Source organism: Mobula birostris, chromosome 29 (assembly GCF_030028105.1).
Source record: "Mobula birostris isolate sMobBir1 chromosome 29, sMobBir1.hap1, whole genome shotgun sequence".
In the NCBI taxonomy this organism is placed as follows: domain Eukaryota; kingdom Metazoa; phylum Chordata; class Chondrichthyes; order Myliobatiformes; family Myliobatidae; genus Mobula; species Mobula birostris.
In genome coordinates, this window is record NC_092398.1 from 15,981,090 (window position 1) to 16,008,440 (window position 27,351).

A 27,351-nucleotide genomic window follows, 5' to 3' on the forward strand; every position below is an offset into this window, starting at 1 on the left:
GTATTTGTCTGCACCAACCAGCCAGCAATGAATGTCAATGCACCGTTCACTTTCCAAACATCACACAGCTCCTGTCTGCTGTTTTGTTGTGCAGGACAACACCTGGATCCCTCTCTAATTCCCTCATTCACAATTTCCTTTTACATAAATAATAGTCTGCCTGTCGATTCCTCCTACCACTGTATGTGCCATCACACTTTACCACATAAAGCTCCATTCAGCAAGCTTTCACCCACTTTGTATCCGATTGTAGAGACCTCGGACACTTCCCATCCTCCCTGCCTGAAAAAGGACTGTTTATTCTGTTTACATCTTCTGTATTCTATGTGATAACCAGTCTTCTTTCCATATTAACGCACTTACCTCAGCACGATGCGCTCTGGTCTTGTGCACCAACCTTTTTTGTAGCATCTTGAAAATCCAAACACACGACTTCTTCAGCTTCCCCTGTAAAGTCTTGAAGATCTCTGGCACATTTGACAAACGTACTGGATGAACCTTTCACCAAACCAGCTGACTGGTTCTCAAACCAGGTCGCAGGAAGACAGGGTGGTGAAGGAGGTCTTTGGAATGCTGGCTGTCATTGGTCAGGATACCGAGTATAAAGTTGGGATGTAATGTTACGGTTGTGCAACATGTTACTGTGGCCACATTTCAAGATTCAAGCTTGTTTAATATCATTTCCAGTACACAAGTGTTAGGGAAAACAAAATCATTGTTACTCCGGATCCAATGCAGCAAAAAATGCAATAATGAAAAAAATCAAATATAAATACACAAATAGTTTATAAACACAGATTGATTGTATGTCCATAAAGTGGCGCTAGGCACAGGAGTGTCTGTACATAAGTAGATTGACAGGAAATGATAAAGTAGTGGTGGTAGTCTGGGTGAGCAAGGGTGGGCTAGTGGGTGGATGTGTTGATCAGACTTACTGCTTCGGGAAAGGAACTGTTTGTGAGCCTGGTGATTGTGGCATATTTGCTAGGTAGCCTCATCCCTGATGGGAGTGAGACAAAAAGTCCATGAGCAGAGTGGCTGGTATCCTTCATGATATTGCTAGCCTTTTTCTGGCACCTTTCTCTGTATACACTTGAGGCTGGGTAGACTGGTACAGGTGATATTTTGAGCAGGTTTGAATACCTATTGCAGTGCTTTCCTGTCTGCCGCAGTGCAGTTTACCTATTATGCAGGTTAGGATGCTCTCTAATACACATCTGTAGAAAGTCGCGAGCATTGGTGTGCAGAGTCCAACTCTCTTCAGCCTCCTCAGAAGGTAGAGTTGTTGGCGAGCTTTCCTGATTGTATCGGATGTGTTCTTTGACCATGAGAGTTTGGGCAAGATGTGCACTCCCAGGAGTTTGAAACTGCTCGCAGTTTCTACTATTCTGCGGCCGATGTAAGGAACAGTGTGAGTGATGTGACTTCTGAAGTCGCTAACCATCTCCTTTGTCTTATTGACATTGAGGAACAAGTTATTTGCCTGGTAGCAGGCCTTCAGCTCTTCCACCTCCTCCCTGTAGACTGTCTCATCATAGTTGGTAATGAGCCCCTCCTCTGTTGTGTCATCAGCAATCTTGACAATGTGATACCTTGCATGTTTGGCCATGCAGTCTCTTGTGAGCAGAGTGTACTGCAATGGGCTCAGCGCACAGCCTGGGGGTGGGAGGGGGGTCACGTGTGTTGAGGATGATGGGAGATAGGGGCAGTTGTGCGTTCTGATGATCTGAGGTCTGTGGTTAGGTAGTCCAACACCCAAATGCATAGTGATATATTTAAACCTAAGATTAAGAGTTTATTCACCAAGTCTGAGGAACAGTAATGTTAAATACCGAACTGAAATCAGAAACAGCATTCTGACATAAGTGCCCTTTGTGTTTGAAATATGGTAATATAAGTATTTGGAATATGGTAACACATGCAAAATGCTGGAGGAACTCAGCAGGCCAGGCAGCATCTAAGGAAAAGAGAACCGTCAACGTTTCGGGCCGAGACCCTTCAGCTGGACTTGCCTGCTGCGTTCCTCCAGCATTTTGTGTGTGTTGCTTGAATTTCTAGCATCTGCAGATTTTCTCTTGTTTGTGCTTTGGAATATGCTGTTAAGTTCGGGTTACCCTGCTGGAGGACAGGGACCATTAAGCTGGAAAGAGCCCAGAGGGGATTTGCGGATATTGCTGGATCTTGAACAACATTTACAGAGAGAGTTTCAGCAGCTTTGGATAATTTTCATGGGAGTGTCAGAGAATGTGTGGTGATATTATAGAGGTGTATAATATTATGAGGGGCCTAGATAGGGTCAGAAAACATGGTCTTTTTGCCAGGGTTGGGGAATCAAGAATTGGGGGGCATTGGTTTAACATGAGAAGGGAGAGATTTAACTGGAACCGGAAGGGCAATTTTTCTACACAGAGGGTGGACAATGTATGGAATAATCTGCCAATGGAAGTGGATGAGGCAGGTATACTAATGATGCTAAGAAGGTATTTGGACAGGTAGATGGAATGAAAAGGATTTGAGCAATATGAGCCTGGGGGTGGGACAGGCTCACATGGGAACCTTGGTCGGCTCGAGCATTTGAACCATTAACTCAGGTTGATGACATTAAACTATTCTAAATGACTTGCTATTTCTTCGTAGGTCAAATATTCCAGTACATTGCCAGTAACAGATGAGAAGTTAACAGGACTTCAGTTACCTACTCTTTGTCTTCCACTCTCAAATGGAGTCAATTTCAGGTTTTCCAACTCACTGGGACCTTCCTGAAAGTGAATTTTGACAATCTTCAAATAATGTCGCCACTTTCTCTCCAAACCCTAGGTTGCAGGTCATTTGGACATTGCGATGTTTGTTTTAGATTTTCCCTTGAAGTAGTGATTATTGCCTAGTGTTGACACATCACTTCTGAGATATCTATGGCAAGTTTGCTGTGTCCATACCATGAACATTCGTCAAATTACTGAGTAAACTTATCTGCCTTTTCCTAGTTAGTTTTATTTTTTTGTCTCTTCTCGCTGCTTCTTGAAATATTCTCTATACTGTGGCCTACTACCAGCCCTTACCTCTTTATGTACTCTTTGATTCTATATTTACCTTGATGATTTTCATTGACCACAGATGGTTCACCTTTCTGTCTAATTGGATCCCTCTGTCTAATTGGAGTCAATGTCTTCTGAGCATTATCAACCAACTCTTTAAATGACTGCCCCTGCTCATCTACTGATCTGTCCATGAGTCTATTTACCTTATTCACCCCAGACAACTCCACCGTCATACCGTGTAACTGCCCTTATTTAGGTTGAGGATATCGGTTTGGATGTAGGTATTTGTTCTTAAATTGTGTCTGGAATTCTCCGATGTTGTGATCATTTTTTCCTCGGGGATCCTTCACCACAATCTTTCTTATTATTCTGACTTTATTACACAGAACTACATATGAAATAGCCTGTTCCTGGGTGGGTTCTGTAACATACTGCTGTAAAGAACCTTCCCCAACCATTGCATGAATTCCTCTTCCTTGTACCTTGCCAATTTAATTAGATTCATCAATATACAAATCAAAATCAAGTTGCAACATCACTGTTGATGTATTGTCTTCACTGTCATCCTTACTTGAGTCACTGGTGGCCACGGTACAAGTCCCTGTCGTGTCTATCCTGCGGTTCTTTGGATTTCACATGGTGTCGCTGTCTCGGAGAATTGTCCGATGTAGGCTGTAATTCCACAGAATTCAGATAGTGTCACTGTTTCCAGAGACTGTTTGATGTAATTCTATGGAGCTCCCACAGTGGCAGTATACAGGGGGACTATTAGTTTCCCAGGGCGGAGCTTGAGAAGTACGTCGAATACGAGAAAATCTGCAGACGTGTGTCCTGGTGAAGGGTCTCGGCCCGAAACATTGACTGTTTACTCTTTCCCATAGATGCAGTCTGGCCTGCTGAGTTCCTTCAGCATTTTGTGGGTGTTGCTTTAAAAAGTAGCTGCTGCCCTGGGTGGAGCACCAGCAGCGGTGTTCTGGCAGCGTCACAAGCAGGATTGTCCACTTGAAGTCACGCCTGCGCTTTTAAACGTTATTTCCATTTGTTTCTGAGCGCCAAGCAATACACATTGATTGAATTAAAAACACAAGATTCTGCAGATACTGAAAATCCAGAGCAACACACAAAAACACAACTTCAACTAAATTACCACCTTTGTCTTTCGCTCATTTGGTTAATGCAAAGATTTGCACTTTAAGCATGTTCGTCGTAAAGAAATACAGCATAGAAATAGGGCATTCGGCCCATCTTCTCCATGCCGAAAACCTTTAAACTGCCTATTCCCATCAAAGTGCACTGGGACTGTAGCCCTCCTAACCCTTACCCTTCATGTAGCTATTTAAACTTCTCCTAAACATGGAAATGCACCGCTTGTGCTGGCAGCTCATTCCACATTCCTACAGCCCTCTGAGTGAAAATGTTTTTTCCCTCATGTTCTCCTTAAACTTTTCACTTTACACCCTTAACCCATGACCACTGATTGTAGTTGCACACAACCTCAGTAGAAAAAGCTTACTTGCGTTTAACCTGTCTATATCCCTCATGATTTTGTATACCTCTATCAAATCTAGTAGTCTTCTACATTATAAGGAATAAAGTCCTAACCTATTCAGTATTTCTTTCTTACTCTGGTCATCCAGACCCGGCAACATCCTTCTAAATTTCCTCTATACTCGTTCAACCTTATTTACACCTTTCCTGTAGTTAAGTGACCAAAACTCCACACAATATTCCAAATTAAGCCTCACCAATGTCTTATTCACCTTTAATATAATATCCCATCTCCTGTACTCAGTACAATTGATTCATGAAGACCAATGTGCCAAAAGCTTTCTTTATGACCCTATCGACCTGTGACACCACTTTCAATGAATTATAGACCTGTCCTCCCAGCCTACACTCCTCAGTGCCCTATTATTCACAGTGTAACACCTACCCTTGTTGGTCCTACTGAAGTGCAACACCTTGCATTACTCTGCATGAAATTCCGTCTGCCATTTTCAGCCCACTTTTCCAACAGATGCAGATCCCTTTGCAGGCTAGCATAGCCTCCCTTGCTGTCCACTACATCCCCAATCTTGGTTTTATCTGCAGATTTGCAGATCGGGTTAACCACATTATCAACCAGATCATTGATATAGATGAAAGACAACAATGGACCCTGCACCAGTCCCTGCAGCACACCAGTACTCACAGGCCTCCAGTCAGAGAAGCAACCCTCCGTGACCACTCTTTGGCTTCTCGCACAAAGTCAATGTCTAATCAAATTTGCTACCTCATCTTGAATGCCGAGTGACTGAACCTTCTTGACCAAACTTCCACGTGGGACGTTGTCAACCTTTCTAAAGTCCATGTATCCAACAGCCAGTGCCTTGCCTTCATCTACTTTTCTGAAAACTTCCTCAAAACCATGACCCACACACATGAAGCTATGCTTACTACCCTTAATTAGTCCATGTCTATCAAACTTCTTGTATATCTGGTCCCTTAAAATAACTTCCCACAAGTGATGTCAGACTCACTGGCCTTTAATTTCCTGGTTTATGTTTAGAACCTTTCTTAAAAATTGGCCATCATTGGCTATCCTCCATTCCTCTGGTATCCCCGCCGTCACTAAGGATGATTTAAATATCTCTGCTGGGGCCCTGGCAATTCTGCACTTGCCTGCCAAAGGGTCTGAAGGGACACCTTGTCAGATCACACTAGTGATTTATCAACCTTGATTTGACATCTGTAAACCTAATCTGTACCGGGTCCATGAAGTTGATGTCACTTTCACTCACTTCAATAGACTCTGGCCGTCTCCTGAGTAAGTGCAGATACAAAATATTTATTTAAGGTCTCCCCCCATCTGTTTTGGCGTCACACATGGATTACCATTCTGATCTTCTAGAGGACCAATATTGTCCCTTGTAGTCATTTTGCTCTTAACATATCTCTAAAATCCCCAAGAATATATCCTTCACCTTCTCTACCAGAGCAACTTCAAGCCTTCTATATGTCCTCCTGGTTCTTTTTGAAGTGTTCTCCACTTGAATTTCTTATACTCCTTAAGCACCTCATTTGTTCCGACCTGCCAATATCTATGCACCTAATTTTTTTACTCAATATCGCTTGAAAACCAAGATCTCTAAACCTGTTATCTTTGCTTCTTATTCTGAAAGGCACATACAACTTTTGTAGTCTCAAAATTTCACTTTTTAAGTTCTCCCACTTACCAAGTGCGTATTAGCCAGTAAACAGCCTGTCCCAATCCAAACTTGCCAGAGCATTTGTGATACCATCAAAATTGGCCTTTCTCCTATTTAGAATCTCAACCACAGACCAGACCTATCTTCTTGCATATTTACTTTGGAACTAATGCTATTGTGGTCACTGGATGCAAGGTGTTCCCCTACACAAACTTCTGTCACCTGCCCTGTCTCATTCCCTAATATCAGATGTAGTACTGCACACTCTGCCACTGGGACTTCTACATACTAATGAATGAAACTACTCTGAACACACTTGACAAATTCTATCCCATTTTATTCTTTTACAGTAGGGGATTCTCAATCAATATGTAGAAAATTAAAATCACCTACTATAACAAAGTTATGTTTCTTACAACAGTCTGTGGTCTCTCTACAAACTTGTTCCTCTACATCCCTCGAACTGTTGTGTGGTCTGTAATATAACCCCATTAATGTGGTTGTACCTTTCTTATTTCTCAGTTCCAGCAGGCTGAGGGTAGCAGAAACCAACAGAATCAACAAACTCATTCGTGAAGGCCAGTGATGTTGTGGGGATGGAACTGGACTCTCTGACGGTGGTGTCTGAAAAGAGGATGCTGTCCAAGTTGCATGCCATCTTGGACAATGTCTCCCATGCACTACGTAATGTACTGGTTGGCCACAGGAGTACATTCAGCCAGAGACTCATTCCACCGAGATGCAACACAGAGCGTCATAGGAAGTCATTCCTGCCCGTGGCCGTCAAACTTTACAACTCCTCCCTTGGAGGGTCAGACACCCTGAGCCAATAGGCTGGTCCTGGACTTATTTACTGGCATAATTTACATATTACTATTTAACTATTTATGGTTTTATTACTATTTATTATTTATGGTGCAACTGTAATGAAAACCAATTTCCCCTGGGATCAATAAAGTATGACTACAACGATGACTACTATGACTAATAGCTCACTAGAAGAGTTCTCCAGTCTGTCCCAAGGGAGCACTGCCGTGATATTTTTCCTGACTAGTTACTTCACCCCTCTTCCTTTAATCCCTCTCACTCCTTCACATCTACAACAACAGAACCCTGGAATATTGAGCTGCGAGTCCAGCCTGTCTTGCTACCAAGCTACAATATCAAAATTCCAGGTGTTGATCCATGCCCTGAACTCGTCTGCTATTCCTACGATATTCCTTGTATTGAAATATACACAGCTCAGGACACCAGTCACACCATGCTCAACCTTTTGATTCCTCACTTCTTCTGAGGTCTTCCCAACATCTGTCTCTGCAATCTTTTCAATAACTCTTCTGGCACTCTGGTTCCCATCCCCCTGCAACTCTAGTTTAAACCCCACCATGCAGCATTAACAAACCTTCCTGTTAGGATATTAGTCCCCTTCTAGCTCAGGTGGAAACTACCTCCTCTGCACAGTTCCCAATTTGCCTGGAAGAGAGCCCAGTGATCTCATAACTGTCTTGCTGTTTTTGTAGTTTATCACAAGTTTCATGTTTCTTTTGATTCGTAAAAGATTTTTCTTGTCCTGTTAACTCTTTCAGTCGCTCACACATTCGATCAAACTGACCACACGGTCTTATCACTAAATCAGTAGCAGTCATTTCCTGACAATATCATCAGGAGCCACATTTTATTAGGTTCATCATTGATGGTATATTTCAATAACCTTATCAAACTTAAATGTTTCACAATTTTGCCCACTGTTTTAATTCAATCTGAAGTATGTACGTATGTACTTTGCCCATGATCTCAAAATTTTAACAGGTTGTCCTGCAACTCAAATTTAATTATTTTCCCCATGCTCTACCAGTTTGCCTGAATTTAGTAGCTTTTTGAATCTGTGCTCCTCTGCTTCTATGATTTCAATGTTTTGATTGCTCTGAGCTCTAAATCATGCCAACTACATCATTTGACATATTTTGGTGTTTAAGTCCAACCTCCTTTTAGAAGTCAGGAATGAGGCATAAAACTGGTTGCTTCACAATTGTTTTATTAAAAGTTAATAGAACAGGAACAGAACAGTGACAGGGGTCTACTACTTGAAGGAGAGAGAGAAAAACAAAAGATGGCACCCAGCAAAAAGCAACTACTTCTATACCCAAAGATAAGAAAAATTCCATTCAGATCTATAGATAATGATCCAATTAGAATGTACTTGTCAGTGCTGCAGTAAAACTTAACCAGTGAGGAAACACTTACTCACTTAATGAATTGCAAAGAAGCTCCAGAATTCTACTTTGTACAACCATTAGAGACATATTAAACTGTTAAGCATACAAAGGCTACTTCAAATACAAGTAGATAATTATTTGTTAAACTGCAAATAAAATGACAATAAAAATTAAACAATTGGATCCAACAGATTCTCGGCACCTGCACACTCAATTCGTAGCAATAGTACATTCTAAACCTCTCAGGGTTCTGGGTAAGAGCAGTGCCATTGAAAGGGGGCTTCCTGAAAGGTCTTAGCCCAAAATATCCACTGTTTATTCCCATCCATAGATGCCGCCTGATCTGCTGAGCTCCTTCACCACATTGTGTGCATAGATTTCCAGCATCTGCAGTACCTCCTGTGTGTATCAACCAGTCAATATTTTTACGAGAACACAACAACCAACTTAAAACAACAAGCTCCCACAAGCAATATACCCTCTATCAACAGGCATAGTGTGTCAAATTTCAACCCAGTTCTTTACTCTATCAATCGGCTTCCAGAAGTCGCTACTCTGCCATTCATTGCAACACCCCCCACTCCCACCGGCTGTTTCCCTGCTCATCATTATGTGCTCTTACTACTGTCCAAAGTCCCAAACTCTGCCCTGTGCTGACCTGCCTCTGGCTTCCAACTCTACTCCATTGAACGTCCAACTAATGATTCCCCAATCTGCTTTCAGACTTTGGAGAGCAGTGGTGTGTTCTAACAACCCAACTGTGTGAGACAGAGTCCTTGAGGAGCTGTGAAGATGGCCCATAATGTTGAAAAGAGCAGGGAAGTAGGAGGTTAGCTGTCAATGTCATTCTTCCTTGGCCCAGAAATATGCTAAATGAAGAACATATCAGACATAACTACAGTCAGCTCATCTTCTTTCATTCTGCAAAAAGTCGCGCAGGAAATTCAAGGGAAACCTCACCCACAGAGTGCTGATTATTTGGATCCCATCACCACAGGAAAAGGCAGAGGCGAACAGCAGGGATGGATTTAAAAGGACTGTCAAGGTAGAGAAAGTCTGGCAGGGAGCAGCTGGGCTGAGTTGATTCCCTACTGTACATTGTAGGTGTTGTAGTTTCACCAGGTACCTGAGACAGAGCTTAAAATAGAACTGATTTATTAGTCACAGATCCAGAATATTAAACTCCAATCCCATTAAAGGCAAACATCAACAGAGGAAACTCCTTTCATGCCCAGTGACAAGAGTGCAGAACTGGGTGTGATGAACAGCAGCAATAATTGCAGAGTTTGACACCAACAGTCATTTTTGAACTTACCTCCGGATTCAGCAATCGCAGTGGTTAAATATCCAGAATGCAATTTATTTAAACTTTTCCCCCAGTGTGAACCCGGTAGTGTGTTACAAGGTTGGATGAGTGAGTGAATCCCTTCCCACATTCAGAACAGGTGAATGGTCTCTCCCCCGTGTGAACCCGGTAGTGTGCCACAAGGGTGGATGACTGAGTGAATCCCTTCCCACAGTCAGAGCAGATGAACGGCCTCTCTCCAGTGTGAATTCGGTGGTGTATCTGCAGACTGGATTGCTGAGTGAATGCCTTACCACAGTCTGAGCAGGTGAATGGCTTCTCCCCAGTGTGAACTCGCTGATGTATCTTCAGTTGAGATGACCGAATAAATTTCTTCCCACAGTCTGAGCAAATGAACGATCTCTCCCCAGTATGAACTGACTGGTGTGCTAACAGGTCAGAGGATCGAGTGAATCCTTTCCCACAGTCTAAGCACGTGAACGGCCTCTCCCCAGTGTGAACTCGCTGATGTAGCTTCAGATGAGATGACCGAGTGAATCCTTTTCCACAGTCTGAGCAGATGAATGGTCTCTCCCCAGTGTGAATTGACTGGTGTGCTCGTAGGTCAGATGACCAAGTGAATGTCTTCCCACAGTCTGAGCAGGTGAATGGCCTCTCTCCAGTGTGAAGTCGCTGGTGTGTCTGCAGGCTGGATGACTGAGTAAATGCCCTACCACAGTCCGAGCAGGTGAACGGTCTCTCCCCTGTGTGAACTCGGTGATGTAGCTTCAGTTCAGATGGCCGAGTGAACCCCTTCCCACAGTCTGAGCAGGTGAATGGCCTCTCCCCAGTGTGAAGTCGCTGATGTATCTTCAATTGATATGAGTCAGGAAATCCCTTCACACAATCTGAACAAGTAAACGGCATCTCCACAGTATGAAAACACTTGTGTGTCAGAAGACCAGATGATGGTGTGAATCTTTTCCCACACACACAACAGTTGAATGGTCACTCTCCCTTGGGAACTCTCTGGAGCGACAGCAGGTTGCCTGAGTGAGTGAATCTCTTCCCAGACATGGGACAGGTGAACAGTCTCTCACAGGTGTGAATTTTCTGATGTATTTCCAGCTTGGCTGACAAAATTAATTAATTCCCGCAGACAGAACAGGTGAATCCTTTCATATATGGTGTCAACGGGCTAATATTTCTTCAGGCTGGATAACTGAGTACATTCCTCACCCACACAGCAGGTGACTTGCCTCTCTCCATATTAAACACACTGGGGTGTCTGCGAACCGGCGGCTGCGTGAGTGAACTCCTTGTGTTTGAGATTCCCAGATACAAATTCTTTGCTGTTTCAATCCTGTAAAAAAAATTACAAAAGACATTGATGGGTGAAGAACATTCCAGATGAGATAAGTATAGTCTCTATGGTGAGCTCTGATAGCACATTGTTACAACGAGGTAGAACAAAGGTGTTTTTTTTTCCAAGAACTAAAGCAGATGGAGGAATTTTGTTTCTTGTCCATGCCTCACTGACATTTTCCTAGACTGGAAGGTAGAGAGAGTCAGAATTATAATTTTCTCAGACTTGGATTTAGATAGCTGGAGCCTGGCAGTGTCTGAGAGATCCGTTTGATCCCATTTGCTCTACCTGCGCTTCCAAATACATCCTACAAAAAGTTGGGAAAGCGTTGGTAGTGGTATCCATGGCTGTCTCTGTACCCAGAAACCCCCACCAAGGGAGAGCCCCCTCTATCCTACCACTGTTGCAGCGATGCGCATGTGCTGCAGACATGACGGCAAACCTTCGCTCATCAGCAGAAACCTGGGACTAAGAAAATTGGAATAAACCGAAACTGTCTCGGGGTGCAGAGCTACGGTGTGTCCGGCCTCACAGAAATTGCTTCTCAATTGCGGTGCTCACGCCGATACCAATGAAACCCCCAACCGGAACACCGTTCTTACCTAAGACCGATTCCGCAGACCTTTTTCTCCACTGAGCGCATGTGCGAATTCGGAGCTGTCTGTGACCCTTACGCCTGCGCGTTTTATCGTTGGGTCTCGCCGGCGAATTGTGCATCACAAAGGTTACTGGGTAAGCAAGGTTCAAAGTGCATTTATTATTAAAGCCTGGAGAAATTATACAACTTTGGGATTTATCTGTCTACAGATAGCCACAAAGCGAGAAACCCGAAGGAATCTAATTAAAACTCAGAAAGACCAACATTCATTGCGCTTAGCGCCGAACAGTTTACTGAACCAGACTGAGTTATTAGATCCGAATCCCTGGAATAGGCCCGAGCCTTGGTCTCAGCTCATCATATTAGCGGTGGAAACCGCCAGTAAGCTTGCAGAGAGGAAGCGCAACAGCCTGGGGTTGACTCATAGCCCCAGCGTCGCGGAATGAACATTGCGAGAGAGCGTGGGAAATCGGCCCAACCCTCCCCTCCGGTCCCGATACCCTGCCTTTGTAGGCTATCTGGGCCGTTTTTTTTTTATTGTCCAAACAACTGATTGTGCCTCACCGCAGCAAAACGATCCGGGCCAAGACCACGGCACCAGCCCGAAGCAACGGGCTACCAGTACGGCTCATCCCTCGAAATCGCTCACCTCATCATTGTTTGCCTTGACAATTTACCACGATTTACTGCATAATATGTTGTTATATGCTTTACTCAAATTTCTTTCCTTTGGGACTAGCAGTAAGCTGTCACTCACCTTCAGGAACATGATCTTAAACCGAAAATTCTGCGAATAGTGTCCATAAGCACAGGGTCCACACCACATGCCGCAAAAATATTCAGTTTTTATGTAGAGTACTTTGCAGCTTCTTTAACGCAGGAAGCTCCCACAAACAATCCTGCCCTTGTTTAACATAGCAAAGTGCAGTACCTTACACTGTCCAAATTGCAATCTATCCGCCATTCTTTGTCCATTGCCCCATTTCATCGAGATCCCATTGTAACCTTAGATAAACATCTTCACTGTGCCCTACATCCCCAGTTTTAGTGTTAGCTGTGAACTCATTGATAATGTTAAAAAAAATGTTAATATAGATGGCAAACAACAGTGGGCCCAGCACTGATCCCTCTAGCGCATTAGTCACAGACCTCCAATTCTCCAACATCAACTGCCGTCTCCTTCCATGAAGAGAAATTTGCACCCATTGGCTTGCTCACCCCGGATTCCACGTGAACTGAGCTTCCAGACCATTCTACCTTGCAGGACCTCACAAAAGGCCTTGCTGAAGTCTGTGGAGACAATGTGTCAATCCTCTTGTTCACCTCTCCAAAGAAAAAACTCAGATTGATGAGACACCATTTCCCGTATGCAAAGCCAGGCTGATGATCCCTAAATAGTCTTTGCCCTTTCATTGTTGGAAACATTCTTGTGAACCTCTTCAGGATTCTTTCCAATTCTACCGCATCCCTCAGATGAGAGGCCAAAACTGTTGATAATACTTCCAAGTGCATTCTGCTCCTCTCAAAAGGAATACTAGTGTTTCATTTCCCTTTAATACAAACGAATCAATGGCTGCAGGGAGTCCTGCAAAGAATTTGCAAGCGTCATATCAGATTGGAATTCTGGTTTGAGAGGGCGCTGATGAAGTACAGTGATTACTTGCTAGCGGCGAATGAAACAAAGAAAACAATTAAATATTAATCATACTTTTTCTGGTAAGTGGCCATTGCCAACAATATACTAACTTCCCTGTAAGATTGGTGCTGTTGAGTTGCCTGTAGCATCTGGTATTTTTGCAGTGGGAACTGAAGTCCCAAAGGTGCAGAACGATTGCTTTGTGGAGTGTGAGGGACCAGTCGAGATGGCGAGGTCTGGACTGGTGAGCGGGGAATTGGCCAAGTATGGCCATTGCTGGTGCGGACTTGGAGGCAATGAGATCCGGCAGAACCGTGTCGAGGTTGATGGATTTCTTTAGATTTAATGGGATCTATTGGGGTTTCTTTGTTTTGTGGCTGCCTGTAAGGAAACAAATCTCGAGGTTGTATATAGTATACAACCTTGATAATAAATGTACTTTGCTAATATCTGTGGTTGATTAAGCATTCTTATTTGTTTAAATAACTGTAGGTGACTGCAAGGGTAAAAAGACCCTGGTGGGCGTTCTTTACTGGCCTCCGAATGTAGCCACAATGTGGTACACAAGTTACAATGGGAAATAGAAAAGTTGCGTCAAAAAGGAAAAGTTATGTTAGTCAAAGTGTAGGCAGGTTAGGAAAAAAGTAGCGTTTGATGCTGGATCCCAAAGGACAGAATTTGAAGAATACCTGTGAGATGGCTTTTTAGAGCAGCTTATCATTGAGCACACTAGGAGATGGGCAATTTTGGATTGGGTGTTATGTAATAACCCAGATTTGATTAGGAAGCTTCAGGTAATAGAACCCTTGGAAGACAGTGATTATATTTTGTAAGAATTCACCCTGCTGTTTGAGAAGGAGAATCTAAAATCAGACATACCACTATTATTGTGGAGCAAAGGGAATTACAGAGGCATGAGAGATTAGTTGGCCAAAGTTGATTGGATTCTATCAATGATGATGTCAGAACAGCAATGGTTGAGTTTCTGGGAGAAATTAAAAAGGTGCAGGTAAGATGCTTGCCAGAGATAAAGAAGTATTCTAGAGGACATCTGAGGCCACTGAGGCTGCCAACAGGTCATAGACAGCATAAAAGTAAATGGGAGGCATATAATATCACAAAAAGTCATGGGAGGTTAGAGGTTGGGAAGCTTATAAAAAGTAACAGAGTTTTACGGTTTCAAGGTACTTGGAAGTGCATGAGAAACTTTCAGGGTGCTTGGAGGTACCTGAGAAAATAGTCCAAAGTCAGCATGGTTTTCTAAAAAGGAAGTATTCCCTGGCAAATTGTTAAATTCTTTGCGGAAATAACAGGCAGGATTGACAAAGGAGAGTCATTGGCTGTTGTACAGTTGGAATTTCATAAAGCCTTTGACCAGGTGCCACATGTGAGGCTGCTTAACAAAATATGAGCCCGTGTTATTTCAAGAAAGGTACTGGTATTGAAGGAAGATTGGCTGACAGGCAGAAGGCAAAATGTGGGCGTGTGGAGCAAAGGTGGCATGAGAGAGCATCTTGTTTGGGCTCATTTGTGGAAATGTCCCTTTAATGTCTCTTTTTTTTTTGCTTTTCAATGTGGATGGCATTCTGGCAGTGCTGTTGTTTGGAGGTCAGTAAAGAACTTCCAACAGGGTCTTTTTTCACTCTTGCAGTTTCTTCTCTTATAAAATCTACAGGATTTCACATCTTCCTATACTATGTCACCTCCTTCCAAAGATTTGATTTCATTTTTTTTAACCAACAGAACTACCCGCTTCCTCTTGCCTACCTGCCCGTCCTTTCGTTACAATATCTGTTCTTACATGTCAGCTCCCAACAATGATCTTTCAGCCGCAACTCAGAGATGCCCACAACGTCTTACCTGCCAGTCTTTAACTGGACCACGTGGTCATCTACCTTATTCCCTATACTTGGTAATTAAAATATAACTCCTTCAGTCCTGTATTCATCATCCTTTTTTATTTTGCCCTACACTTTAATTCATCCCACTGACTGTAATTTTTCCCTATCTTCTGTCTGCCCTTCCACACATTCTGACTGAACAATGCATCTAGTTGTATACCTGTTGACAATTCATCGACTAAACTAGGGTAGACGATTCACTACTCAAGTCTTGATTAACCAAAGCTGGCTCTTTATTGTCTCTGCACAAACAATATCAAAACTATATTGACCCCAGCCAAAAATTTAAAACATGAATTTGACAGAGCCCTCGGTACCAATACTCAGTGAGTCCATTTCTCTGATTTATAACAATGAAATAGAATCACCTGTTGACCAGACGATTGATCCTTTCTTTTTTCAGACCTGGGCATGGGGTCCTTGCAATAGTTTGTTTGTGGAATTCTTGCCACTTTTCATTTGAAGTTCCTGACTTTTAACACTTTTTATCAGTTCAAGTGTTGCGCGTCAATCTTGTTGGCTTGAAGTTGCTTGACTGACCGTCAGATTCCCATTGGATGTAGTCCAAGGGCTGCATGATTTTGTGCCATAGGTAACTTATTTTGTTTGTTCTATTCAACTCTGGTTCAAACCAGTCAAACGGAATCACCTAAACACTGGACCAAAATAACAAATTTACTTCTGCACGCATGCTCTTGTATACAATAACAGCTTATCTGAGAATGATTTCATGTTTAGCAGATCAATAACAGAAGTTCCTGGTGTCCACGTTCAACTGCTGTGGTTACGTTATCACAGAGCAAGAATTAGTTCTTCAAACCATTCACAAAATGGAGGCTACAGAGCAGTTTCACAAAATGGTAACCTCTATTCCTTCAAGCAGAATGCAAGAACAAAGACAATTTGCCTACTTCCACTGTCCTTGATTCATTAGACTTCATTGTTTTCTTCCAACATTCACCAATGCAAATTTCAGGAGTGTCCTGTTATTGACAGGCAAAATAGGCAGAACAATTATCGTATGAAACAAGCCCACAATCTGTTAACCTGTTCTTAAGTACATCCTCCAGACAAACCCAATATTCTGCTTTTGAATGACTGGAAGTCAAACTTACTCTCTTTGCACATCCTTGCTATTTAGTAGCATAAGTATGTGGATTAGTAAGTGAAATGCAGAGTCCTTTTTGATATTTCCCAACATTATGAACCAAAATGTCCAAAAGCTCCTGGAGTCTTTTTCCATGCTGGTGAGGAACTTGTGGTGATGTCAAGTTGAACAGCACTTGCAGAGGTTTATATCCTGGTACCTGCATAATTTGTCCTTCTGTTTCTTCTAGTGCAAGTTTGTATCTGTCTGAAACTCATCACACTAGTGACTAGCAACAGTTGTCACTGCAATGGTTGACACAGCAACCGATTCCACCATGGCGTAAGCTATACACAGAAGACTTTGATGCTCCAGAGCAACTGCGATTGAGTTACCTGGGTCACATGATCTCTCTTCTAATTTGTCCACATCGCCAACACCATTACATTTGAAATGAACTTGTACATGAGTTATAAGCCCTCTTTCTCTTCAGGCCGGACCTGCAAAACACGACTTACCACTATTAGCATTCTAGCCAGAAAGAACTGCAGTCTACAAATCAGTGAATTTAAGTGAAACAAGGACAGTGGAAGTAGACAAACCAGTTATCTTTGTTCTTTCCATGGCCAAAGGAATGGCGGCTGCCGCTGTGTGAAGCTGCTCTCTATTCTCCATTTTGTAGACCAATTTTGTTTGACTGAATCAATATTTTAAAGTAGACACAACAATGCATCAGGTGATCTATTGTGCTAGATCATTTCTAAATAAGTCAGTTGTTTGTGAGATGCTATTTGCTGTGATATAACATGCAGGTTTGTGAATGGTGGGTTCTGTGTCTGCCCTGAGTCATTTGTGCTGAGTACAGGTTTGGTAACTGATTTAGAACAAAGAGCCATAAGTTACCAGTTGTCACTTCTGGAAGAGAGCAAAAAATAGATACTGACTTGGATCTAAAGTCCCATAGGTCACTCAGGTGACCTGGAGCAACATGTGAACCGATAAGAAGTGTTTAAAAGCAAGGAGCTTCAAATCCAAAGCAGCGACAACTCTCCAGGGACCAACTATCATGGATGTGAAGTACCCACAGACACGTTGCGATCGGATCGGGACCATAAGGAACACTTGGCCAGCATAAACTTATTTTCTAGGTATTACCTTTCCTGTGGTTTGACAGGGAAATTTAGTAGTTGGACACACAGGCATGCAGTTCTGTAAATTCACAAACCTTTCAGCTGAGATAATGAAGGATATTATCAGTAAATTAAGATTCTCTATATGCTTAACTGATTATTAATACTAACGGGTAATCCTTGTAACAACCTTAATCCTCTAATCTTTTACCCACATTACCATTACTTGACCAGGATTATCAACAAACATCGGTCTCATTTCCTTTATAAGGCTTCATCTCAGGTTTTCATGAATTTGTATTACCATTTCACTTCCCTCTTCCATATAGTCTACTGTTACCACGGCATCTGATGGAATCCAAAGAGACTTCTCCATGAATGTTGTGAATAGCCATCCACCGCCATCCTAATCTTCATATCTTGCATTTGTCCAGATGAATATACAATTGACACAATCTCCCTTCTACATCCCTCTTTCATTGGCTCCACCTTTGTTTAGGCGACTGCAAAGATTGTCTTGCCTTAACACTTTTTTTTTTATGTTGAGCATGAAGTGAACGATCTTTAACCTCCAGGTGCGAACCAGAAGTGGTTGCCCAACTCAGTGAGGAGTCAACTACCCCTTCATCCTCATTGTCATCAGTTGCTTGAAACATAAATCTCAGAGTATCACCATTGTCAAACAAGGCATTCCTTTGACAATGCTTCTGATGGACCTCGGCTACGAGTGAACATTGACCAACTCCAAGAGGTTTAAGATGGTTAATATGATACCAACTTGCTTATTTGGAGCTGTCTGGGTTTGATAACATGATAGACTGGCTTTGTCACTGACATCATATGGTCCAATAAATCTTGGATATGTAAAAGGACCCGGATAATGAACTGAGATCATACCTTCTCTACTCTTTCCAACTCTCTTGGTTTTATTCTCACGTCAAAATAAGCTTTAATTTACCATTTATTCTGTTTCATATTATGGGCTGCAACATAATTGCTTCATCAATAGTGTTAATTGCTATACAGTACTCTATTGTCCTTTACAATGCCATTATAATCAGGCTCTGATAAATCCAGTGAAACCAAGAATTCTAACCATCTCATTTCTCTCCAGTGGAAAAAGCTTCAGTGTTACAGATTATCATAAGGGTAGAGGAAAAAAACAGTGACCCGCATGGTCCTGGGCTGTTTAGCCATTTTAGCTGACATTGATTTTAAAGTCCTGTTCATCTGTTCAACAATTTCACTGGATTGGGGTCAGTAAGGAACGTGGAACCTTTGTTTTACCTCAAACAGTTTCATCAGATTTTGTTTCACCTGTGCAGTGAGGTAGGGACTTGCCTTCTTAATTATAAACTTCCAGCAAGGCTGCTGATGGTAAAAGTGTACCATCTGCTGAGACATAGCCTCCAGCTTCCCATAATGGTAAAGATTTGGTTCAACAGTTACAACAGTACGTGCTACCTGAGCATATGACTGCTCCTGAGGGATATCGGTCTGGATAGTTGACAACAGAAGTTATAGCGTCACGCTCTGCCACTTCTACACACATTGTTTCAGGTAGTTTGATTGCAGCACTTTGCAATCCTCTTTTTTTGTCCTGTCCATATATACCACATCCTGTAAGTCTCTCTCCATCCTGAACTGATGATGATCCATCAACAGCGATCCTTAAAGAGGAAATTTCCTGTTGCATGACTTTATTTTCCACTCCTGATTTTAAGATGGGGATGAATGGTCCATTCAGAACTTGTACTACTGTCACCTGACATGCATGAGGGTCACCCTGATTAGATAAATTGTCAGTGGGCATAGTTGTGCTGTTAATTCTCTTAACTGCAGCATTGCGGCCCAATAATAGCTATGTCTATTGGACTAGTTGAGTTTTGCTGACATTCCCATCCTTCGTATGATCATCCAATTTTGGAAGGCATGGTAGTGTTGTGGTTAGCACAAGATTTACAGTACCTTGACCTGGGTTCAGTTCCTGCCACTGTCTGTAAGGAGTTTGTACGTTCTCCATGTGATTGCATGGGTTTCCTCTGAGTGTTCTGGCTTCCTCCCACAGTCCAGAGAATTTCTGGTTTGTAAGTTAGTTGGCCATTGGAAATTGTCCTGTGCTTTGGCTGGGATTAAATTAAGGGAATACTGGCAGCACGACTGAAGGGCTGAGAGGGCATATTCAACACTGTACCTCAAAGAAAAAAAACTGAATTGGAAGGATGCTTCGGCTCCCACTTTGTCACAATGGTTCTCTCAAGTGATGCTATGTCGTAGTTTGGAGAACATTAGAAGTTGAACCTTTGAACCTATGTTTGATTTTGAGAAAAGATGGGGTTCGTTTGCTCGTTATTATCATTTGAGTTAATTGATAGATTTCCTCCACGATCTAGTTGTAAATTTTTGGTACTTTTTTTTCTTGCTGGCGGTTTGATATTTATCTTAAGAAGCTTTTTGTATGATGCATGGCTCCGGGGTTGAACACCTAATGGGGACTTTTCCCCCACTTTTTCTTGCTTAATGGGGTTTTTTTAATCACCAAAATTTTTTCAATCTTTAAAATAATGTTTTTTTTCTTGAGGCATTGTAAGTGTTGCTTACTTCAATGTACTCATGTTAATTTTGGATAATAATAATAAAAAGATTTGAAAAGAAAAAATACTGAATTGGTGTATGATCTGTTTAAACTGGTCAGTGGATTAAGACCGACAACATAAGTGAGATGTTTAACTGACGGAAACAATGCTAGTGGATAATGCTAAAAGTTGTGCACGTAAGCGATCAAGATGCACGTCCTAATGGCTCCAGTCGACCATCTGTTTCTTGGAGTAACACGGCTGATATCATGTTGCTGGTGGCAACCACCGCCAAAGTGAATGACCCGGAGGGTCTGGGGTGCTGAGAACAGGTGCTTCTGCAATGCTAGTTCTGCAATGCTAGTTTTATGAACTGAAACTGCCTTAGTGTTGCTGTGGTTTCCATTCCCATGAAACACCTTTCTTCAAGATCTTTATTTATTGGATAAGCCTTGGCATCTATGTGGTCTCTACAATAGCCCAGCAATCGGAGAAACAAACTCACCTCAGTAGGAAGAGTTAGTTTCACCACTACATCCACATGCTGTTTATCTATCTCTCTCCTCAGGAGTTATGACCACTTCCGAGAATTTGACCCTCTGCATAATGATTTGTACTTTTATTGGGTTAACCTTCAAAACCATCTCCTGTAACAGTTATAGTAGTTCTTTCAGTAACTCACAATGCTCCTCTACAGTATTCTGCTTAATCATAGTCTCAGGAATTGTGGTTACAATAAGAGTTGAAGGGGTAGCTTCATTCAAATATCAGTAATCTAGGTCAGTCTCCAACTCACATCATATTTCTGAACTGACCATATGGGTGAATTATTTGTGGATGTTATTTCTCCCGAAACTCCATGTGTTAAACAACTCTGAATAATATTCTCCACATCTGCCAAATGGAAATCCATTTTACTGTTCGGGTTCAGGTCAGGAATTTGTATTCACTCCTGTCCTTGCATCCTGCCACATTTGTGTTATGTTTTGCAAATACTGCATGGAAATCTGAAGTACATTGTCTGGCCTTTGAGTCCTCGGTCATATCTTCTGCCTTCCCCCATGTCTCTCCAAAAGTACATATCCTGTCTTCATATCATTCGACTGGAGTGTAAATGGATACCTGCTCTCTATAAAGTTAACGTGTTCTTGATCCCCTGTAGATAAAATACAACCACAGTCTATGAGCCTTCCAAGAAGAACACGAACCATTCCCGCAGTCACTTCGGTATTCAGTGCCATGAGACGAATATGGAGTCAATGCAACAACTGTTTGCAGGTGAGTTCTCCAAGTCTGTACCCCGTGGGAACAAAGATCATGAGGAAGATGTTCATTCCCTTGTCCTTGCTCATTCCTGGGAGTACAGTGCATCATCCGCATCTCCATATACAGTATCTGTGTCATACGCACACCAGGATCACCATGCATCGGGCCACCTCTATCAACTAGGTCAGACCGACACCGGTTGCACTGCACAAAGGTCGTGTCTCCTTATCCCCTGGGTCAGACCACACTGGCTGTAACATGCATAGTTGCTGTCTCCAGATCTCCTGGGTTAGATCCGCACTGGGACCACGGTGCATGCTTCCCATCCTCATATTACTTGGGTCACACCGACGCAGGGAACACCATGTACAATTTCTCATCTGCATATACCTGTGTCACACCCTCACCCGAAGACATGCAGGTGTCTCATGTCTATATCCTCTGTATCACATCCACAGTGGAATCAAACTTCATAGTTCACATCTCTGTGCCTGTCCGTCACAACCATACTCAGAGAAATCTGCATGCTTCCTATCTTCATATCGCTGCCTTGGGCCCTTGTTGCAAACAGCATGTGCGTGTGGCACTACTGGGATAATAGTATCCCTTTTTTGGAAATGATGTAACCTCTCCTCTCTCCTTTCTCACTTCTCACTTCCTCATCCAGGATCGGCTCCACCAGTGTCTGACCACACAGCCTTCGGGCCCCCCTCCCCCACCCCACCCCTTGACTCTCACCCAAGAGGGTCTGAGACATGGTTTCCACTGCACGGCTGCGCGCAGCTCCTGGTGGCCCGTCGTCAGATGGCCATTCTATCGATGGGCTCGCCCAGGTCCAGGTGGAGAGGATGACAGTAGTTATAATGGTGTCTGCACTACCAAACTCAGTGCCACTCGTCTTCACAACCAATGCCGTCAGCTACAGCCACACTTCAGTTTCCCACATGAGGTCCAGCATTGCGGGATGCCTGTAGACTGGATTCGGGACTAGTGAAACCAGCATCAGCTCCCTGCATCTAGGCCATCCGACCATCACAGCCATCTCACAAGATTTCTCATCCCTGCTGCTGAAAAGCATTCCCCATAGCATGACCTTACATGCACCATACTTTGCTGTGCGGATGATATTGCCTGGCAGATGCACAGTGTTAGATTTACCTCACACATAATATTTTAAAAAAGCCTACCCTTGCTCGTAAAGGTTCTGCGAAGTATCACCGAAAAGATATTGAAAATATGCTGAAGAAAGTATTGTGTTCCAGTGAGATAAAAGTGGATTGTTTTGGCCTCAACACTAAGTGGTACGTGTGCCGTAAATCTGATACTGTGCCAGGTAAATCCATTCAGCCAGGTCCCACCAATCCTACTGTAAAGTATAGTGGAGTCAGCATGATGCTATTGGGATGGTCTTCAGCAGCAGCGGGGTTTGAAAATCTTGTCAGGATTGATGGGAAAATGAACACTGGTGAATACAGAGAGATCCTGGATAAAAACCTGTTAGCCTCTGCCAGAAAGCTTAAACTGGGGAGAAAGCTTGTCTTTCTGCAGGACAACGACCCAGAGCACACTGTCAGATCAACCATGGAGTGACTTCAAATGAGGAAAACTGATGCGCTTGAGTGGCCGAGTCAGAGTCCTGACCCTAACCCGATTGAACATATCAGGCAGAAACTCGAGATTGCTGTCTTTTGCTGCTGCCCAACTAACTTGCCAGAGCTTGTAAAAATGAGTAAGTCTTGCTCCACCTGGTTGTACGAAGTGAATAGAGACTTACCCAAAGAGACCACTGGCTGAAAATCTGCAAATGGGGGTTCAACCTAGTACTGAGGAAAGGAGGAGTTTTGAACTGCTAACAGATAGCTTTTCATGTTTATTTTCAATCAATTCTTAGTTTTTCATGCTTTACAATTTTTCCTATTTGTTTGACTCCACAGTGAAAAAAGGGAACATGTGATTCACATATAAAACTTCTCAAGTTAAATTTATCAACATCACTGGCTGTAATACTCATTTATGTGCATAAATAGGTGTTGCTCAATACTTCTACAAGGCACAGTTTGGAACAAGCTGTCGGAAGAAGTGGGAGATGTCTATACAACTGAGACATATAGATAGGAGAGATTGAAATGGATGTGGATCAAATGCAGGCAACTTCTACGAACGCATGTTGGAAGCATGGAAGGCATTCATGAGTTGGGCCGAAGGGCCAGTTTCCATACTGTTCTTAATGAGAGAGAAGGGGATGTCCAGAGAAGAAGACATAGAGTAGATTGTCACAGAGAGGTGGTGAGGGATGAATCGAATGAAAAGGAGGGAGAGTGACAGATGGCAGCGTGTGTCAGTGAGGGAGAGAAGGTAAGAGATTCCAGGTAGGGAAAATGGAGGTCCTTGATGAACGAGTGGGGAGTGTAAGTGGGCCCAGGACGTGGGAGGGACAGATTTTTAACAGGAATGTTCAATACAGATTTCCGTCTTTATCAGGAGTCTCTGATGGGGGGGGGGAGGGGGGCGGGGAATAATCCCTTCTTAACAAGGGTCACTGATGGATGACAGGCCTCCTTTCGAGCAGGGTTAAAATAGAGTCTTTCCAGCATGATCCTCAATGAGGGAGAGAAACTCTCTTGCCACGGGTAACGATATCTAAAGACTCCTACTTTAAAAGGGGTTTCTCACGGGGAAGAGACTTCCATTTTTACACGGATTTCCTATTCACCTTTTGATGGCTGAGATACGCCCTCTATAACAGGGTGTGTTACGTGGGAGAGATTCCAGTTTCAGAGGCGTCATGGCTCTGAGGAGATTCACTATCACAACGGTTCCTGATAGGGTGAGATATCCCCTCTCAAACAGGGATCCCTGATGGTTCTTTGTTCTTGATCCTCCAAAATATTCCGCATGGAATTTAAACTGGAGGTGGCGGAGGGTGGGCTTAAGAAGGAGAGTTTTGAAGACGAAAAGCTGCCTTAAATTTAATTGGGTTTGGTTGTGTGACTGTGTTAGGATTAAGATTATTCCATACTTTAATTGTACTGGGGAAAATAAATTGCTGTACACATCTGACTTGGTAGTTAGTATTTCAAATTGAGTTGACGGCTTTCACCACACCGCCCCGTCACTCAGTCTTGGTGTCAGACACACATTGAACTGGAAATAATTCGGAAAATGTGTAGCTCGGATGAGTTGTTCTCCGAGCTTGGCAATCCATTTGCAAACGTTTCGTCGCCATACCAAGAGGCATCGCAATGATGGTGACAGAGCATCTGTAAACGAATAGCCTTTAAATACCCGCGCTGCACATTTTCCGAGTTATTTCCAACAAACTCGGGCGTCAAAAGCTCAGGTGCTCGTATAGTGACGAAACATTTGCAAATAGATTACCAATCTCGAAGAACCACTCACCCCAACATACTGATCTCCTTCTGTTCTTGTTCCACTATAGATAACATGAAACCGCAGTGTTCCCGAGTTCCGAGAACAACACGGTTACTTTCCGCCATGACGTCCGTCTTCGGTGCAATTGGAAGAAAAGCTCTTTATTGTAATAAATGATTCTCGGTGAGTTCTCAACCAAGTCTATACCTCATGGGAACAACGATCGCGAGGAAAATGTTCAATCAACCTGCCGTTCCCCGTCCACGGGTGTGCACTTCATACTACCAATCTCCATATCTCTTTGCCATTCGCACACCAGGATCAATCATGCATGATACTGTCTCTGTATCCGCTGGTTCAGATCCACCCCGAGTGCACCATGCACAGATCCTGTCTCCGTATCCCCTGGGTCGAACCACACCCGGAGTAACGTGCACGTTTCCTTGTCTCGGACTCATACTGGGTGCACCGGGTGTGTGTAGCAACACTCGAATAATGTCTTTTTTTCTTTGGAAATGCTCTCACCTACTCCTCTCTCTCTCTCCCACATTCAGGATCGGAACCACCCACTGACAGACGTCACAAACTCCATCAGCAATCTCCAGTGGGGATTCCCGCTACGAGGTTACGCGCAGCTCCCGTTGACCCTTCGTCAGGCGACTATGCTGTCGCGGGGCTCATCCAGCTCCCGGTGGAGAAGACAAACAGTAGTTATAATCAGCGGGCACCTCCGTAAAAAAAAAAGTCGAAATAAACAAGCAGGGAATTTAACACTGGCCGCTATTGTTGATTGGAAAGAGGGTCTTTTTCTCTTTGTGTTGATAGGGAAAAGAGTAATTTAGTGAGGCAATGAACGAGACGAAACGAATTTCCAAACCTCCCAGTGGTTGGTCTCCTCCCCGTTCTATTTGTCACTTCCAAACTACGATCTTTTCTATTCGCATGGACACGATAATAATTTATGTAAAGATTCAAGCTTCTTTAACTTTATGATATATTTAAAGACTAAACAGGATCTGTAGTGGTCTAACCATGTAATACCCGACGTGTGAGGATATTGTGAGTATCGACACTCACAGGTACACTTCCTGTCCAACCATTTCTGCGAGAGAAACGGTACGAAGAAGACTTGCCAACCTACCGCTTTTGATACTAATATTCAGCAATATTCGTGGCTTTAGCAATAGTTCATTAGACGTTCTTTTTTCATACTTCATTACTTGGTTCTAATTTAGGTAGCTAAAAGTGTAAAAAAACTTATTTGCTTTATTTCTGTTATTTTTATACCTGCTTAGGGACACTGTTAAACGCTGCGGGCCCTGCTGTCTGCTCTGACTCAGTCGTATTAGTAAGGCTAATCTGTGGTAGTCCGTGGATTACTCGCTCATAGAAAACTAATTTTTTCTCACTAACAACCCTATGGCTTCTAAGCAAACAACGTTTCTTACTTGCTTGATGTTACTATAATTAGTGCAGCAGTGGAATACTTTGTCATGTTATTACATTAAGTATTATATGTTTTATTGTACCGGTTATACACTGAAATGTAGTGATAGGCTATAATCTTGTTAATGTCTTAACTATCACTATATTTCTGAGGAGCTCTGGAATTCATGTATTTCTTTCATCTTGGTTTAGTACCTGACGTGATAAGAAACCCTATTCATATATATGGGGCAAGGAAGTTATCCAGTACGTGAAATGAGCAGGTACACAAATTGGGTGTGACATAGGAGGGGTGATTAATAAGTTCGTGGCCTAAGGTGGAAGGAGTCAATTTTAGAAAAACTAGCAATTTTCAATTATCTGAAACAGAAATACCGCAAAAATTATTATCTTCAAACTTTCTACATAATCACTCAAAGAGTTGAACTTCACGTGCATGTAACGGGAGCTCTATATCCTTAGGCCACGAAGTTATCAATCACCCCTGGTACAGCTCCGGCACCTAAAAAGTTGGCACTGCACCCCTGGTTATAATGAAGTCCCCGCCACTGAACGCAGTCACACTCGTCCTGACAGTCACCACAATCAGCTACGGCCGTTCTGCGTCTTCCCAAGGGAAGTCCAACATCCCGGGATGCCTCCAGACTAGCCTTTGGACCAATGCAGTCAACATCAGCTCCCGCCACCGGAGAAACTGGCCGTTGGAGCGGCCCGTTCCTCCCCATCTAAGTCCGGGTCGGTGCTGCCGGTCGGCACACCTTCGCTGGCGGAAGAGAACTTCGGACGTCCCATGAACGAGAGTGGAGAGGTTTTGGGGAGGAGGCCTCAGCCGGTGATGGGCACCTTAGCTTTAATGCTGAGGAAAAACCGTCTCGCTGACGGAGGTATGGGCCTGCAAACATCGACTCGCACCGGTGTCGACCGAGTCGAGGACCTCGGCACCTCAGCGATTTTTAGAGACCCGGTGTGGGATTTTCCTGGGTGGGGGGGGGTGGATACCAGAGAGGGAGAACAGAAAGCAGAGGTGGGTGGGAATTGGGAGAAAGAGTGGGCGGGAATGGGGATGGAAGAGGGAAGGGAGAGGCTTTGGGAAGGTTTTCAGTAATGACCAGTAACGTCTTTGTTTGGAGAAATAAATTGCTGTGCATCAATGATGTGTTTTCTTGTAACTTTACCGCCCTCCCGCGACGGTCCCTCTCCCCTTATTCGTGACTCAATGACGCTCTTTCCATCGCTACCACCCGTC

At 43.2% G+C, this 27,351-nt stretch overlaps 1 protein-coding gene, 1 long non-coding RNA gene and 1 pseudogene across 2 annotated transcripts; 2 read left to right on the forward strand and 1 right to left on the reverse strand.

The window, feature by feature from the left end:
• The window catches only part of LOC140189847 (histone H2AX-like), an 836,563-nt pseudogene that overhangs the window by 514,137 nt on the left and 295,075 nt on the right, over positions 1-27,351 (forward strand).
• On the reverse strand, positions 8,646-11,739 carry LOC140190011 (uncharacterized). Its single transcript, XM_072246404.1, has 2 exons — positions 11,696-11,739; positions 8,646-11,090 (listed from the first exon to the last, which is right to left on the reverse strand). Exon 2 carries the CDS (start codon positions 10,652-10,654, stop codon positions 9,806-9,808), a length of 849 nt encoding a protein of 282 aa, XP_072102505.1. The 5' UTR covers positions 10,655-11,090; positions 11,696-11,739; the 3' UTR covers positions 8,646-9,805.
• LOC140190012 (uncharacterized) lies at positions 11,595-25,430 on the forward strand. The gene is made up of 4 exons (XR_011883525.1): positions 11,595-11,825; positions 21,184-21,299; positions 24,727-24,842; positions 25,214-25,430. It is a non-coding gene; the product is annotated as an uncharacterized lncRNA (long non-coding RNA).

Coding starts and splice junctions, on each gene's coding strand:
- LOC140190011 (XM_072246404.1), bottom strand. CDS start 10,654: ATGCCGTTTACTTGTTCAGATTGTGTGAAGGGATTTCCTGACTCATAT.